This window comes from Triticum aestivum, chromosome 1B (assembly GCF_018294505.1).
Source record: "Triticum aestivum cultivar Chinese Spring chromosome 1B, IWGSC CS RefSeq v2.1, whole genome shotgun sequence".
In the NCBI taxonomy this organism is placed as follows: domain Eukaryota; kingdom Viridiplantae; phylum Streptophyta; class Magnoliopsida; order Poales; family Poaceae; genus Triticum; species Triticum aestivum.
Genome location: NC_057795.1, coordinates 322,136,975 through 322,151,807, shown reverse-complemented (window position 1 = coordinate 322,151,807; position 14,833 = coordinate 322,136,975). Strand labels below are relative to the sequence as shown.

General features: G+C 46.0%; 1 protein-coding gene across 1 annotated transcript; it reads right to left on the bottom strand.

Moving 5' to 3' along the window:
* Positions 1-8,769: 8,769 nt before the first annotated feature.
* LOC123090779 (uncharacterized) lies at positions 8,770-11,390 on the bottom strand. The gene is made up of 4 exons (XM_044512121.1): positions 11,272-11,390; positions 10,823-11,080; positions 10,282-10,737; positions 8,770-9,154 (listed from the first exon to the last, which is right to left on the bottom strand). Exons 1-4 carry the CDS (start codon positions 11,281-11,283, stop codon positions 9,149-9,151), a joined length of 732 nt encoding a protein of 243 aa, XP_044368056.1. The 5' UTR covers positions 11,284-11,390; the 3' UTR covers positions 8,770-9,148.
* Between the last annotated feature and the right edge of the window lie 3,443 nt (positions 11,391-14,833).

Genomic DNA, 14,833 nt, shown 5'->3' with positions numbered 1-14,833 from the left:
ACTATCCATTTCACCTATCTATCTTACAATGTCTATACATTCAATTACTTTTCTTGTTTATCAGCCATTTCAATTGGAGGGGGTGATGGTAGTATTTGTGGGAGTAAAAACACGGTCTTCACAAAAGATTGTGCTACCTGTCGATGCAGATAGAACCACGGTTGTACTTGCCCAAGAACCAGCCCCACCACACATAACTTAGACTCACGCAGATTGTACCCCTACCCAGTTGGACAGAGAACCAACTACACCCCTTCTAACCCCAACCCCAGCAGATAGTAACCCAGTTCCAGTTGATACAGCACCATCTCCACCACAGAGCACCCAAACACGAGTAGTTAGTAAGGCAACTACAGTGCCCAAAGCACGAGGACCACCACTCCGAACCCCCAGTCAACGCTTAAAGTAGAAGAAGAATTGTTCTCAAGTCAGGTTCCGTAGCTATGGTTCATACTACTTTGCTCTTGCATCACTGTAGTTACTCATACCAACTAATTTCAAATTGAAGGATGCAATTGAAACTCCAATGGCGCAACAGGTAGGTTTTAAACCTATTTCTTTAACGTGTTTGCTGTTGTAACTTGATCTATGTTGATTTTAGTTTCAATTGAATAAACAGTTATGTTCTCATGCCATGCACACTACAAGTGTTGTTATTGTTGTGTAGTTTCCCACACTTATATTCTGTCTATGCTGCTTTGTCTTAAATAGATATGATTCAAACTGTATCTATCTTAATTTGGGAACATAAACTAGAATTATATAGACCATACAGTGACCATACTACATAGATATATGTTTGTTTCATGGTGTTATCTTGTCCACCTTACTACTGAACTGGTTTACCAAAATGAGTTTCATATGCTACATTGTAAATCTGTGATGTGTTTGTTTGTTTCTCTTTTAGAACACGGATAAAATATTGGAGAAGAGTACCCGTTTATGCAATGGTAAAGGAAGTAATGCAGATAAGGTTCAAGATAGTGAGACATCCCTATTGGTCTCCAAGAAAGTGGATAAAAACTATATTGAAGACACTGAGACAACCCCAAAGTCCTGTCTTGATGTAGTGTTCGAGTTACTGGATACTACTGCTGGCACCAGCTCTTTGAACTCGCTGCCTGAATCAGTTCGGCTTCTTGAGTCTCAACTTCAAGTTGAAAGACATCGATCAGATGTTATGCGACAGGAAGCCGAAGGACGGAGGAAGTCCCTGCAGAATTCAGATGCATACTTTCTGGTGCAACAGCAAGTGCTGGAGGATTTATGCGCCAAACAAGAGAAAGTTAATAAGCTTTCTAAGCATCTTGCCAGCATTATGGGTACCCAGGATATTGTTCTTGAGCTCTTCTGAAGTGGTTTCAGTTCTAGATTTGTTTTGCTGCGGCATTTATTTGCACTGGTCGCCAACTTTGACAACCAGTGTATATGATATGCTGCTTTGTTCCCTATATTTGCACTGGTGGCGAACTTTGATGCCCAGTGGATGTAATATGTGTAATAGCCGTGATAGCCTAGCGTAAGTTGCTTGCTTATTTATTTCCTTGTTGTCTTGTTTATTTGTTTGCTTGTAGTCAGTGCAGTTCTTTTTTCGCGGTTTGCTAGTGGCCGCAATAACCTATTTTTTAAAACTAGGCCACAATAACCATGGGCTACATATTTACTGTAGTTACCATGGGCCTCCTACGGGCCGTAGAAACAATGGGCCTTCTTAGGGCCGTAGAAAGAATGGGACTTCTACGGGCCGTAGCATCAATGGGCCTTCTACGGGCCGTAGCATCAATGGGCCTTCTACGTGTCGTATGATCGATAGGCCAAACATGGGCCAATAACAAACCACATTATGGGTCGTAAACGGGACAGATTTGGAATCGTCCGTTCATGGGCCGATAATAACAGGTCGTCGTTAATCGGCCGTATTTCATGACATTATGAAAGCGGCCCAGTGGAGTAACGGGCCGCAAACGGACCGATTGTAACCACAGGCTGAATTTGGCCCACAGGCAGAAAAGGCCAATGACTGGTCGTAAGTAACCGAATGCTGGAAATGAGCCCCAAAAAATAAATGGGCCCTGAGAAGGCTGAAAGATAACACGGGTTGGAAACGGCCCAATGGAATAATAGGCCGTAAATGGGTATAAAGGGGTACACTGTTCATTGCGGGCCAGATTCACCACGGGCCGTTAATGGGCCAAGAGTTACAAATGGTCTCGTATGGGCCGAAAGACATCATGGGCCATACATGGGCCAGAAGTTACAACGGGCTGGAATCATATTGGAAGGCCCATATGAAGCTATTGGGCTTAATTCGGATAGGCCGTAACGGGCCGTGAGTTAGCGGGCCGTAAATGGGCTATATACGAACAGGACGTTAACAGGCTTTCCGTGGGCCGGCCTGTTACCTTTTGACCAAGTCAAATGGGCCGGCCTTTTCACTGGAATGGGCCTCTGTTGGGCCGTGCCACATGTCGACGTATCATAGGCGCCTCCTGTCCAATGAATGGATGACATCTGTCCCAATGGTGAGCCAACACGTGTTTCCTCCGACCAATGAGAATTTTACACATGGAAAATCCTCATTGGTCCGGGCTGTTAGCGGGTTATCGAATCCAAAACCGGACCCGATAGCTTAACGGCGTCCCGTTACGGTGGATGCCACGTGTCGGTCACCCTTGACGAAAGCACTTCCATGACGCGCGATTTATCATCATGGAAGTGGACACTTCCGTGATGATAATTTTGGTAATGTCATGGAACACTTTTACGACAGCACAGGCATGACTATCTTGATTCTGTTAAAAACAGAACAGTGAAAAAACGAATCTGTCAAAAACAGAACAGTCTGTAGTAATCTGGATAGTTTGTATACTTCTATAACTCCAAAAACACTGAAACATTAGGACGACTTGAGCAATTTGTATATCAATCTACTGTAAAAAATCAGAATTTTTTGTCCTTCCTGTGATTTTTAAAAATTCAAACTCTGGACGCAAAAGTTCCTGTTTTTTTAGCAAGATCAAACAACTATCACCCAGGAGGATCCTAAAGGATTTGCTTGGCACAAGCACTAATTTAAACATAAAAACACAATCATAACAGTAGCATAATTGTGCAAACACTCAAGAACAGAAGGCAAAAGACAAAAATAATTTTTATTCATTGGGTTGCCTCCCAACAAGCGCTATTGTTTCATGCCCCTAGCTAGGCATAAAGCAAGGATCTAAGTTTTGTCATCCGTAGTTTTGGCAATTTTTATAAGGGTTTTCTCAAACCCGAGAGGCTCTTTGCGCTTCCCTAAATTTTCAGGAAAAGAAACCATCTTTAGATCTAAAATATCCAATCGCTTATTGCAAAGAGTAATCAAGGTATTCATGCTATTGATACTACCATTAAGATGTTTAAGGGGTTCATTATATTTTTGCAATTCAACCATATGTTCGTGCAAATCATCAAGTTTGTCCAACATTTTAACTCCCTCTGGGGTGAAAGAAAACCCCTTCTTTTGAGGTGGAACCCCCAAACTTCCTTCTAAAATTTCATAGGCAGCATTAGCATCAAGCTCAATAAAATTCCCTTTAGCGGCCAAATCTGAGAGTTGTCTATGATGCAAAGCCAATCCTATGTAAAAATTACGAAGCAAGATCTTTGCATCTCCCTTTAAATTGCAAACACGATAGGATTCCATAAGCCTATACCAAGCATCTTTCAGCTTTTCTCCTTGTCATTGCTTGAAGTACATGATACGTCTCCAACGTATCTATAATTTTTGATTGTTCCATGCTATTTTATTATCAATCTTGGATGTTTTATAATTATTTTATAGTCATTTTATATCAGTTTTTGGTACTAACCTATTGACATAGTGCCAAGTGCCAGTTGTTGTTTTTCCATGTTTTTCACATCACAGGAAATCAATATCAAACGGAGTCCAAATGCCACAAAACTTCACGATGATTTTTTATGGGCCAGAAGCAAAGCAATGGGCCCTGGTTGCACCTGGGGGGTGCCTCGAGGGGGGCACAACCCACCAGGGCGCGCCAGGAGGCCCAGGCGCGCCCTGGTGGGTTGTGCCCACCTCGGGTGCCCCCCGGACCGCTTCTTTGCTCTATAAATACCCCAAAAATACCAGAACCCTAGGGTATTCGATGAAATATTTATCCAGCCGCCGCAGAGTCCAGAACCACCAGATCCAATCTAGACACCATCATGGAGGGGTTCACCACTTCCATTGGTGCCTCTCCGATGATGCATTAGTAGTTCTTTGTAGACTTTCGGGTCCGTAGTTAGTAGCTAGATGGCTTTCTCTCTCTCTCGCTGAATTCTCAATACAATGGTCTCTTGGAGATCCATATGATGTAACTCTTTTTGTGGTGTGTTTGTTGGGATCTGATGAACTTCGAGTTTGTGATCAGTTATATCTATTTATATCCATGAAAGTTATTTGAGTTTCTTTGATCTCTTATATGCATGATCTCTTATAGCCTCATATTTCTTCTCCGATATTTGGGTTTTGTTTGGCCAACTTGATCTATTTATATTTCAATGGGAAGAGGTGCCCGGTAGTGGGTTCGATCTTACGGTGCTCGATCCCAGTGACAGAAAGGGAACCGACACGTATGTATCGTTGCTACTAAGGATAAAAAGACGAGATCTATATCTACCGCCATATAGATAAACAGATCTTGTCTACATCATGTCATCGTTCTTATTGCATTACTCCGTTTTTCCATGAAGTTAATACACTTGATGCATGCTGGATAACGGTCGATGTGTGGAGTAATAGTAGTAATTGCAGGCAGGAGTCGGTCTACTAATCTTGGACGTGATGCCTATGTAATGATCATTGCTTGGATATCGTCATAATTATTTGAAGTTCTATCAGTTGCCCAACAGTAATTTGTTTACCCATCGTTTTCTATTTTTCTAGAGAGATGCCACTAGTGAAACCTATGGCCCCCGTGTCTTCTTTCTCATATATTTGCCTTGCAATCTACTTTTCCTTTGCATTTTTATTCAGATCTATTAAACCAAAAAAATACAAAAATACCTTGTTGTGTTTTATCTTTATTTATTTTATTGGGCGTTTGATCTATGAATCTACTACAATTTACGTAACGTCTGCTTGCCTATCTTGTGGCGCCGTACCCCGTAAGGGATTGACAACCCCTTTAATACGTCGGGTTGCGAGGTGCTGTTGTTTGTGTGCAGGTGTTGTTTATGTTGTGTTGCTTGGTCCTTCTACTGGTTCGATACCTTGGTTTCATAACTGAGGAAAATACCTACCGTCGCTATGCTACATCATCCCTCCCTCTCCGGGGAAATACCTACGTAGTTGCAGCTACCATCAGTACATAACTTAAAAATCTAGTGACAAAGGAGGAGTAGGCAAGCTAGCCATTATAACTAGGAAGCAAGAACATGGATAGATCCGGTAAGAAAACGGTGAACAAAAAAGAGGGCAAATAAAACGGCAAATTTTTGTGAAGTGGGGGAGAGGAAAACTAGAGGCAAATGGCAAATAATGTAAATTGCGAGGAGATGAGATTTGTGATTAGGAACCTGGTATATGTTGATGATGTATCCCCGGCAACGGCGCCAGAAATTGGCACGTGGCCAGGAGACTATCTTGACTTGATCCTGCCCGGCAATGGCGCCAGAAATTCCTTTTGATGTCTGCTAGACTACGTCGGTATTTCCCCAAAGAGGAAGGGATGATGTAGTACAGCGACGGTAGGTATTTCCCTGAGTGATGAGACCAAGTTTATCGAATCAGTAGGAGAACCAAGCAACAATACGTAAACATCACTTGCACACAAATAACAAATACTTGCAACCCATCATGTTAAAGGGGTTGTCAATCCCTTTCGGACAACGGTGCCAGAAATTGGCAAAAGGACGTGAATAAATTCTAGTAGATTGATAGATCGAATGCCAAATAAATAAATTGCAGCAAGGTATTTTTGTATTTTTGGTTTAATAGATCTGAAAATAAAAGCAAAGGAAAATATAATAAAGAAGAGACCCGGGGGCCGTAAATTTCACTAGTGGCTTCTCTCGAGAAAAATAGCGAACGGTGGGTGAACAAATTACTGTTGGGAAATTGATAAATCTTCAAATAATCATGACGATATCTAGGCAATGATCATTATATAGGCATCACGTCCAAGATTAGTAGACCGACTCCTGCCTGCATCTACTACTATTACTCCACACACCAACTGTTATCCAGCATGCATCTAGTGTATTAAGTTCATGAAAAAATGGAGTAATGCAATAAGAACGATGACATGATGTAGACAAGATCTATTTATGTAGAAATAGACCCCATCTTGTTATCGTTAATAGCAACGATACATACATGTCGGTTCCCTTTCTGTCACTGGGATCAAGCACCGTAAGTCGAACCCGTCACAAAGCACCTCTTACCATTGCAAGATAAATAGATCAAGTTGGCCAAACAAAACCCTAATATCGGAGAAGAAATACAAGCCTACAATTAGAAAGATAGATCTGATCATAAACTCAAAGTTCATCTGATCCCAACAAATACACCGCAAAAAGAGTTACATCATATGGATCTCCAAGAGACCATTGTATTGAAGATCAAAAGAGAGAGAGGAAGCCATCTAGCTACTAACTATGGACCCGCAGGTCTACAAAGAACAATTCACGCATCATCGGAGAAGCACCAATGGACATGATGCACCCCTCCGAGATGGTGTCTAGATTGGATCTGGTAGTTCTGGAACTTGCGGCGGCTGGAATTGATTTTCGTCGACTCCCCTAGGGTTTCTGGAATATTGTGGTATTGGTGGGTTGTGCTCCCCTCGGAGCAGCCCCCAGGTGCCTCTTCGCCCCACTGGATGTCTTCTGGTCCAAAAAAATCCACAAAAAGTTTCCCTGCATTTGGACTCTGTTTGGTATTGGTTTCCTGCGATGTAAAAAACATGCAAAAAATAGCAATTGGCACTTGGCACTATGTCAATAGGTTAGTACCAAAAAATAATATAAAATGACTATAAAATGATTATAAAACATCCAAGAATGATAATATAACAGCATGGAACAATCAAAAATATAGATGCATTGGAGACGTATCAGCTGATACCATGTAGAAGGAATAGAGAGGGAATTGGTGGAATTGGTGATGTTTTGCTTAAGCCTGGCCCATAAAAAATATAGGGCGACCTGGAAATTTGGCCCCTTCGCCTCTATATACATGGCACCGGGGGGCTTTAGGGTTAGCTCCCGGGTCCCTCCGGTGCAATTCATCCTCTCCGTCACGAGCTCTAGCCAACTTCGGCGAAAAATTCCCTCCACCTATATGATCTTCTTAGAGTACAAGGCTAGGTAGAATAAATCCTACGCGATCCTGTGTTTCCTATCTAATCACGATACTCAACAGGGAGGAGGTAAGGCAAGGTAGAGGGAGGAGAAGAGGGAAAAGGGGGCGGAGCAGGGTCACGGCCTGCCGTCGGCGGCGGGCGACGCAGGAGCTCGCTAGTGATCGGCAGGTCCTCGTTGGCGTTCGGGCGCGGGCTGCGTCATGCGTCGTCTTGCGTGTAGGGGCATGTTCAGTGAGAAGAGAGAGAAGGATAAGGTTATGTGAGGACAGGGGTGACGTGACGGCTGAGTTGGCACTGACTGGGGTGTTGACTTGTCAAAACCAGTCGAAAACAACCAGGGTTGTTTTCTTATCCCGTTTTGAAAGTTGGGGGTTGTAAACTAGACAATTCTGTAGTTCAGGTTTGTTGTGTTTTAGACTTTGATGGTAGTTCAAGGTTGTAATATGGACTTTCTAAATAAAAATTTCGAAGACGTTCTCGAGCACGTCGAAGCCGGTCCATGGGCTCTCTCCGCCGCTCCGAGAGAGTCGGTCATGGTCCCGTTCCTACTTCGACTAGCATGACTCCATGGTGCGGCTGAGCTGTTGCCGTGCGCGCTTTCTCGGAGGCGACCCGACGTGGCCGACATAGCTTTCGCCCGTGTCGCCAGCCATTGAGGAGAAGAAAAAACAGAGGAGAGGTGGAGGGAATTTCTTGCCGAAGTTGGCTAGAGCTCGTGACGGAGACGATGAATTGCGCCGGAGGGGACCCGGGAGGCTAACCCTAAGCCCCCGTGGTGCCGTGTATATAGAGGCGAAGGGGCCGAATTTCCAGGTCACCCTAAAAAAATTATGGGCCAGGTAGATATGCGGGGTCTGTTCGGGCCACAAAAATGCTCAAACCCGCTTATCAGCCCGAAAATTTTGGGCCGGCGGCCTTTTACGGGATTTGCTAGAGATTCTCTTAATTGTTTGTCATGTACATAAGAACTAGTTGTAGATTCGTGTTTCCTTCACTTGTTCTGTGTCTACCTTCTATATACATCTCAGTCGCATTGCACTCCCCACGTCTCTATTTTGTTTCATCTGATTGTATGTGTGCTCGTGTTTAGCGAGATTGGCGTCATTAGTTAGAAAGGTTTAGGTTAGAAGTCTGAAGAAGAGGTCTAGTGGTGTAATTGGTTATCACGTTAGTCTCCCACTCTGAAGGTCCCCTTCTAACAAGGGCTCGACAAACCTTTTCAATTTTCTTTAGTGACCTTTATTTATGATTATGTAATTATGTCGACGACTACACTTTCTTATCAAAGGGATACAGTAACAAAAATTCTTGCACTTCACTCGAATTTCCTAGTGCAAGAGCTTAGTTGTGTAGTGTAGTATTTCATATTGATTAAATGATGCTGAATCATCATGTTTTCTTTCTGAAATTCTGAATCATCACCGAGGCCAATTAATCAATATGAAATACACTACACTTGAAACAGCACCGAGGCCAATTCATTTCTGGTTTTCCACTTGAAATAGCACCAAAACATAGTTGCAGTAACATTCTAACCACCATCTCAATTTTCTTGCACTAACTATGGACCAACAGCAAAAGAAATAACAAAGTCATTCATGTTGTGGAAAAGATAAGTAGTTTCCATCAACTCTACTGGATTCCGTATTCAGATGTGGCAGGAGACCTATTCTGGTCCTATTTAGTATTAATGCAAGACGCTTCACTGTTGCTGAAGCAGCCCCCGATGCCTCCAATATGTAGTTGTCCGAGCAAGTTTAAGTCAGATTCCCAATAGCCTCATTCACCATGTACTTTCTCTTCTACTCCTGCACAGAGACCAGATGTATGTGATGATTAGATTTCTGCTGAACCACATGTTGAATTAGAGATTTGTAAAAAAGAAACTAAATGAAACCAACTATTGACAATATCAGAAACTTGTGATGAGGATCACTGCAGCATGCTAGATGAAAATACTTGCCGCACAATAATCAAAGTAATGCAATTTTTTGAGCAAATGTCGCAAGAATCAACTATTTACAATGTCAGAAACCCATGATGAGTGTCCCTGCAGCATGCTAGATGACAATACTTGCCTCACTGTAAACAATGTGATGCAATGTCTTGAGCAAATGTCGCAAGCACAAGATCAAAAACTCATGATGAGGGTCCCTGCCGCATGCTAGATGCAAATATTTGCCTCACTATGATTGTTCTGTTCAAATTCGACCATGTAACCCATTATTTTTCCTCTTAAATTGGGTTGCAACTAGTAAATGATTACTTTGATGCTATTTCTATGCAAATAAATTGACTGCACAAAATAAGAACTGCTATGCACATGCCACTTCTCACACGATATTTGCACGACACTACATATCTAACCATCCATTTCATAAGATAAAGTGCAGCACACCACCGGATTGCCAATCGATCGGACACAAAACTGTCAGCTGTAAAGCAATTTCGGCACATAATTGACCAGGAACAGAAGCTTCCAAGATACGACAGCAAGTTGGATGCGTTAAGTTCCTGATGGTCGCTCATAAATAGGCAAGTGTTTTGTATGAAAGAAGCTGGTAAAATACGTTCAGGGCTATTCTAGTTTCAGTGACCACCTAATGAGCCATATATATTCATTAACTACAAACCAGATAGATTCCAAATGGTTCAGTTAGAGTAGGGGCTAAAGTTCTTCTACACAAGAAATTGGACAATCTCGACTGCCAGAAGCTCGACTACGTCCAGTTCTACAATGAATCTGGGACCTTTTGAGCAGCTGGACAAGCTTTGAATCTACGACAATAGAAAAATGACTTGGGAATTGAGAGTATAATAAGGAATTCACATCTAAGTTAACCACCCAGCATATTGGCACAGAACAGACCATATAAGATCCAGAATTCACATACTAGAAGCTTTCGTTTATGGACGCAAAAGTAATCATGTATACCTCGGCAGAGCGATCACTGCACCCCATCGACGCCAGCTGCGGCTCCCTCGGCCGCGTCGCCACCAGCCCCCGCCGCTGGCTCCGCCGCGTCGCCGCCTGCCGGGGCTCCCTCTCCCGGCTCGCCACCGCCTCCCGCCCCCGCGGCCGCCGCCGCTGCTGCCGCCGCCGCTGCCGCCTCCGCAGCCTCGATCGCCTCCACCACCAGCAATAGCTCAAGGCGGTACACCCGAGGGCACATGGGCTCTTGTACTGCAATAGCACCAGAGGCTCGGCACCGAGCGCCTCGCGCACCTCGGGCTTGAAGATGATGCGGCGTCGGCAACGAAGATCCCCCTTTATCTCGAACCTCAACAGGAGGGCCCTATCCCTGTCGACGATCCGCCGCCCGTGCGCCTTCATGTTACCCATCACCCACTCACGCGTCCTGGGATTCTGTCCGTCTCGCAGGTTCGGGGACTGTCGAAACATTGAACCAGATCAGGAAGAATTGGACAAATTCTCGAGAATACTTCATCTGTTTGCAGCAGAGAACGAAGTGTACCTTGTAGTTCGGCCAACAGTCGTCCAGAGCTGCAGCATTTGTCCTCATCTGAACATACGCCGCTTCCGGAATGAGTCTGAAAGCCATGTCTTCGTTGATCAGGGCGTCCTCGAACCCAATGTCGACGAAGTGCTGGTAGTTGAGGTGGATGGCAACGGCCTCGTTGCCATCCAACCACTTTCTCGCGGCCAACTTGGCCGCCACCGAGTCTTGCAGCAAAACGAGCGTGTCGAACCGATGGTGTTCGACGCCGTTCAACTGAAGATGCCAAGGCGTTAAGATCAGCATATGACAGCAGCATGATCAGGATACGGAAATAACTAATCCACACAATTATTGAATCAAGCAACCATGAGGGGTCAAGCGCATGAACATAGGGAATTCCTGAACATAGATGGCAGGTCGACACAATCGGAACAGAGATGGCGATCCGAAGAGGCGAACTGTACCTGCACGTTCATCCTGTCTGACGCCGACCCGGGAGAGCAGAGGATGAGCGTGACAGGGCTCCGGTTCTCTGTGGTTAGGTGTGTGGCAGATATGGGGACGGGGATAACTACAACTCGGCTTTTACATTTAATACAGCTGGCAGGGGATTCCGGAAGCGGGTGATTTCCCGCTCGGTTTTGGCCCTTCCGTGAGTCGCAAGAAAGCTCAATTCGTTATTTTTGCTATATCTCTACTCAGCAGTTAGTGAATAGTCCGCCTGTTATTTTTCGCTGGTTTTATTTCGTCTACCCTCCCACCTCCGTCAAATCGCTGGGTTTTTTTCGTCTATCGTCCCACCTACGTTAGGTCACAACCCTCCCGCGAAAAAAAACCATGCCAAAAAAAACCCTACCATCGATCCCTTCCCTCGCTAGCCCTACCTCGTCTCCCGTCTCCAGTCGCAGCCGCCGCCACACCTGCCGATCCCTGCGCAGCGCACCCATCCCCGCCGCCCATACCTGTCGTCCCCTGCGCCACCCATCCCCACCTCGCCCCGCCCACCGCCTCCCCTTCACGCCGGCGCCCGCTCGCCTCGCCTGCACCGGTCGCCACGCGCTCGCCCCGCAAGGCAAGGAACGTTCCTTACAACGCGCTCGCCGTGTCCGTGGTCTTGACGACCGATCCTTTATTCTGGTTGGAGGGGCCATTTAGTGTTCGGCTATTAAAGTCGTCGCACATTCTTCCGCTTGTAAGGAACGTTCAGCGTTTCCGCTAATGGTGATGATGCCACATGGACCTGGCATCTTAAGCTTGAGAGAAGCATAATGCGGTACTGCATTAAAACGAGCGAAAGCCGCTCTTTCGAGTAGTGCTTGATAGCCACTTCGGAATGGAGCGATGTCGAAGGTTAACTTTTCGCTTCGGAAGTTGTCGGAAGAACCGAATACAACCTCTAGTAATAGAGAGCCCGTGCAGCGGGCCTCTGGGCCTGGTATTACTCCCTTGAAGGTAGTATTACTGTGGCTGATTTTTGTCGGGTCTATCCCCATTTTGCGGACCGTGTCCTGATATATCAGATTTAGACTACTACCGCCGTCCATAAGGACTCGTGTGAGATGGTATCCATTTATTATTGGGTCTAACACCAAGGCAGCCAATCCTTCGTGTCGGATACTTGTCGGGTGATCCCTGCGATCAAAAGTGATCGAGCAGGCAAACAAGGGGTTGAACTTAGGGGTGACGGGCTTTACGGCGCGTGTGTCTCGGAGTGCATGTTTGCTTCTCCTCTTCGTCACGTGGATCATGTTTACTGTTTTGACCTCTAGTGGGAATTTTTTCTGTCCCCCAGTGCTTTGCTGGCGAGGCTCGTCTTCGTCTTCACTTGGTGTCTCCCTCCCCCTGTGTTCGGCGTTTAGCTTACTGGCCTGCTTGAAGACCTAGCATTCTCTGTGGGTGTGATTTGCAGGTTTATCGGGGGTGCCATGAATCTGACATAGTTTGTCTAGAATCTTGTTTAGGCTGGACGGTCCATCTCTGTTGTCTTTGAAAGGCTTTTTTCGCTGACCTGGTCGAGAGCCCCTGAATCTGGCGTTTACCGCCATATTGTCTGGGTTGTCTTCTGTATTTCGACGCTTCCTTTTACTGCGTCGTGGTTTTCCATTGCCGTCCCTGATTTCGGATGTGCTTGGATCGCTGGTGCTACTGCGGGCTAACCAGCTATCTTCGCCCACGCAAAAGCGGGTCATGAGGCTTGTCAGGGCTGCCATTGTTCTCGGTTTTTCTTGGCCGAGGTGTCTGGCGAGCCATTCATCTCGGACGCTGTGCTTGAAAGCTGCTAAGGCTTCGGCATCCGGGCAGTCGACGATTTGGTTCTTCTTAGTGAGAAACCTGTTCCAAAGCTTTCGAGCTGACTCTCCGGGCTGTTGAATTATATGACTTAAATCGTCTACATCCGGAGGTCGGACACAGGTCCCTTGAAAATTAGCCCGAAAAGCATCCTCGAGCTCCTCCCAACTTCCAATTGAGTTTTCGGGGAGGCTTTTCAGCCAACGCCGAGCTGGTCCTTTAAGCTTGAGGAGCAAGTACTTGATGGCATGGAGATCGTCTCTGCGAGCCATATGGATATGGAGGATAAAGTCCTCAATCCAGACCCCATGGTCTGTGGTCCCGTCGTACGCCTCTATGTTCACTGGTTTGAATCCTTCTGGAAATTCGTGGTCCAGCACCTCATCGGTGAAGCATAGGGGGTGTGCGGCACCCCTGTATTTAGATGTATCATGGCGTTCAGACGGTTGAACTATTTGGTTTTGATTTTGTGTCATAGCGCACTTCCGAGATCCATAGATGGATCTGGTCATACTGGGTTTTTGGTGCAAGTCCTCACGTAGATCGTGTGTTGACTTATGTGCGGCTTTGTTAGCCACTCTATCGCGGCCACCAGGTGGTTGATCCGACCGGTTGGCCATTTTATTTTTTGGCTGTGTGGGCTCTAAGGCCTCATCGTCGAATTCGGGCAATAGCTTGCGTTTTGGATAGCTCTTTGTGTGGTAACTTCCACCATACTTTTCTTCATTGTCGAGCACTTTGTTCCATCTATTGTTGAGCGTGTTCTGTGCGGCCTTAAGCCTTTGCTTCTGCTTCTTCAGACTCCTCGCTGTGGTGATAAGCCTTCTACGAAGGTTCTCTTGTTCCAAGTGCCTTTCTGGGATGATGTGTGCATCTTCGTCCGGACTGTTTTCCTCCCCGGAGGGAGGTTGATGAGCTTTATCCTCGGCGTCGCCATGTTCAGACATCGGATCCGTACTGTGTTCGCCGTTCGCAGTTGTCGTGCTCCGCCGCTGGGTCGATGTGGTCGTCATTTCCTCTGGAGTCGGCCGGGGTGTTATTTTCTCTTTCGCTGTTATCGTTGTTTTTGCCGAGGCGGGATTTGGAGCGGCGCCTACGCCGACGCTTTGTTTGCTTCTCGATGGAGCTGTTCATTGCTTTCTTCCGTTCCTCGTCATTGTTTTCTTTGGGTGTATCCACCATGTATATGTCATGTGATGAAGTGGCTATCCAGCGCCCTGTGGGCGATGATTCCTGTTCTTCTCCTGCATCGTCGTCCATGCCGTCGATGTCTTCGGAGTCGAAATCGAGCATGCCGGTTAAATCCTCGATAGTGGCTATTAAGTGGTTGGTGGGTGGGCAGCGAATTTCTTCGTCGTCCGCATCCCCTTCTAGCCGGACATAGTTTGGCCAAGGTTCTCCTGACAAGGAGAGGGACCTTAATGAATTTAGCACGTCGCCGAAAGGCGAGTGCTGAAAGATATCCGCGGAGGTAAACTCCATGATCGACGTCCAATCGGATTCGATAGGCACGGACGCAGGCGGCTCGGAACCCGTGGCCGGAGACGAATCCAATGGTTCGACATCACGGCTCTCGTGAGGGGTGAAGTCAGTATCTGGCTCTATCGCCGCTGAGAGTGCGACCTCCATGACAGGGTCTATCCACCCGTCCCTGGCGCAATTTGCTCCGGATTGAAGGCCAGAGTAGTTGCATGTGTGATCTCCCGAACACTGTCCGACGGCAGAGCTAAGTCATGC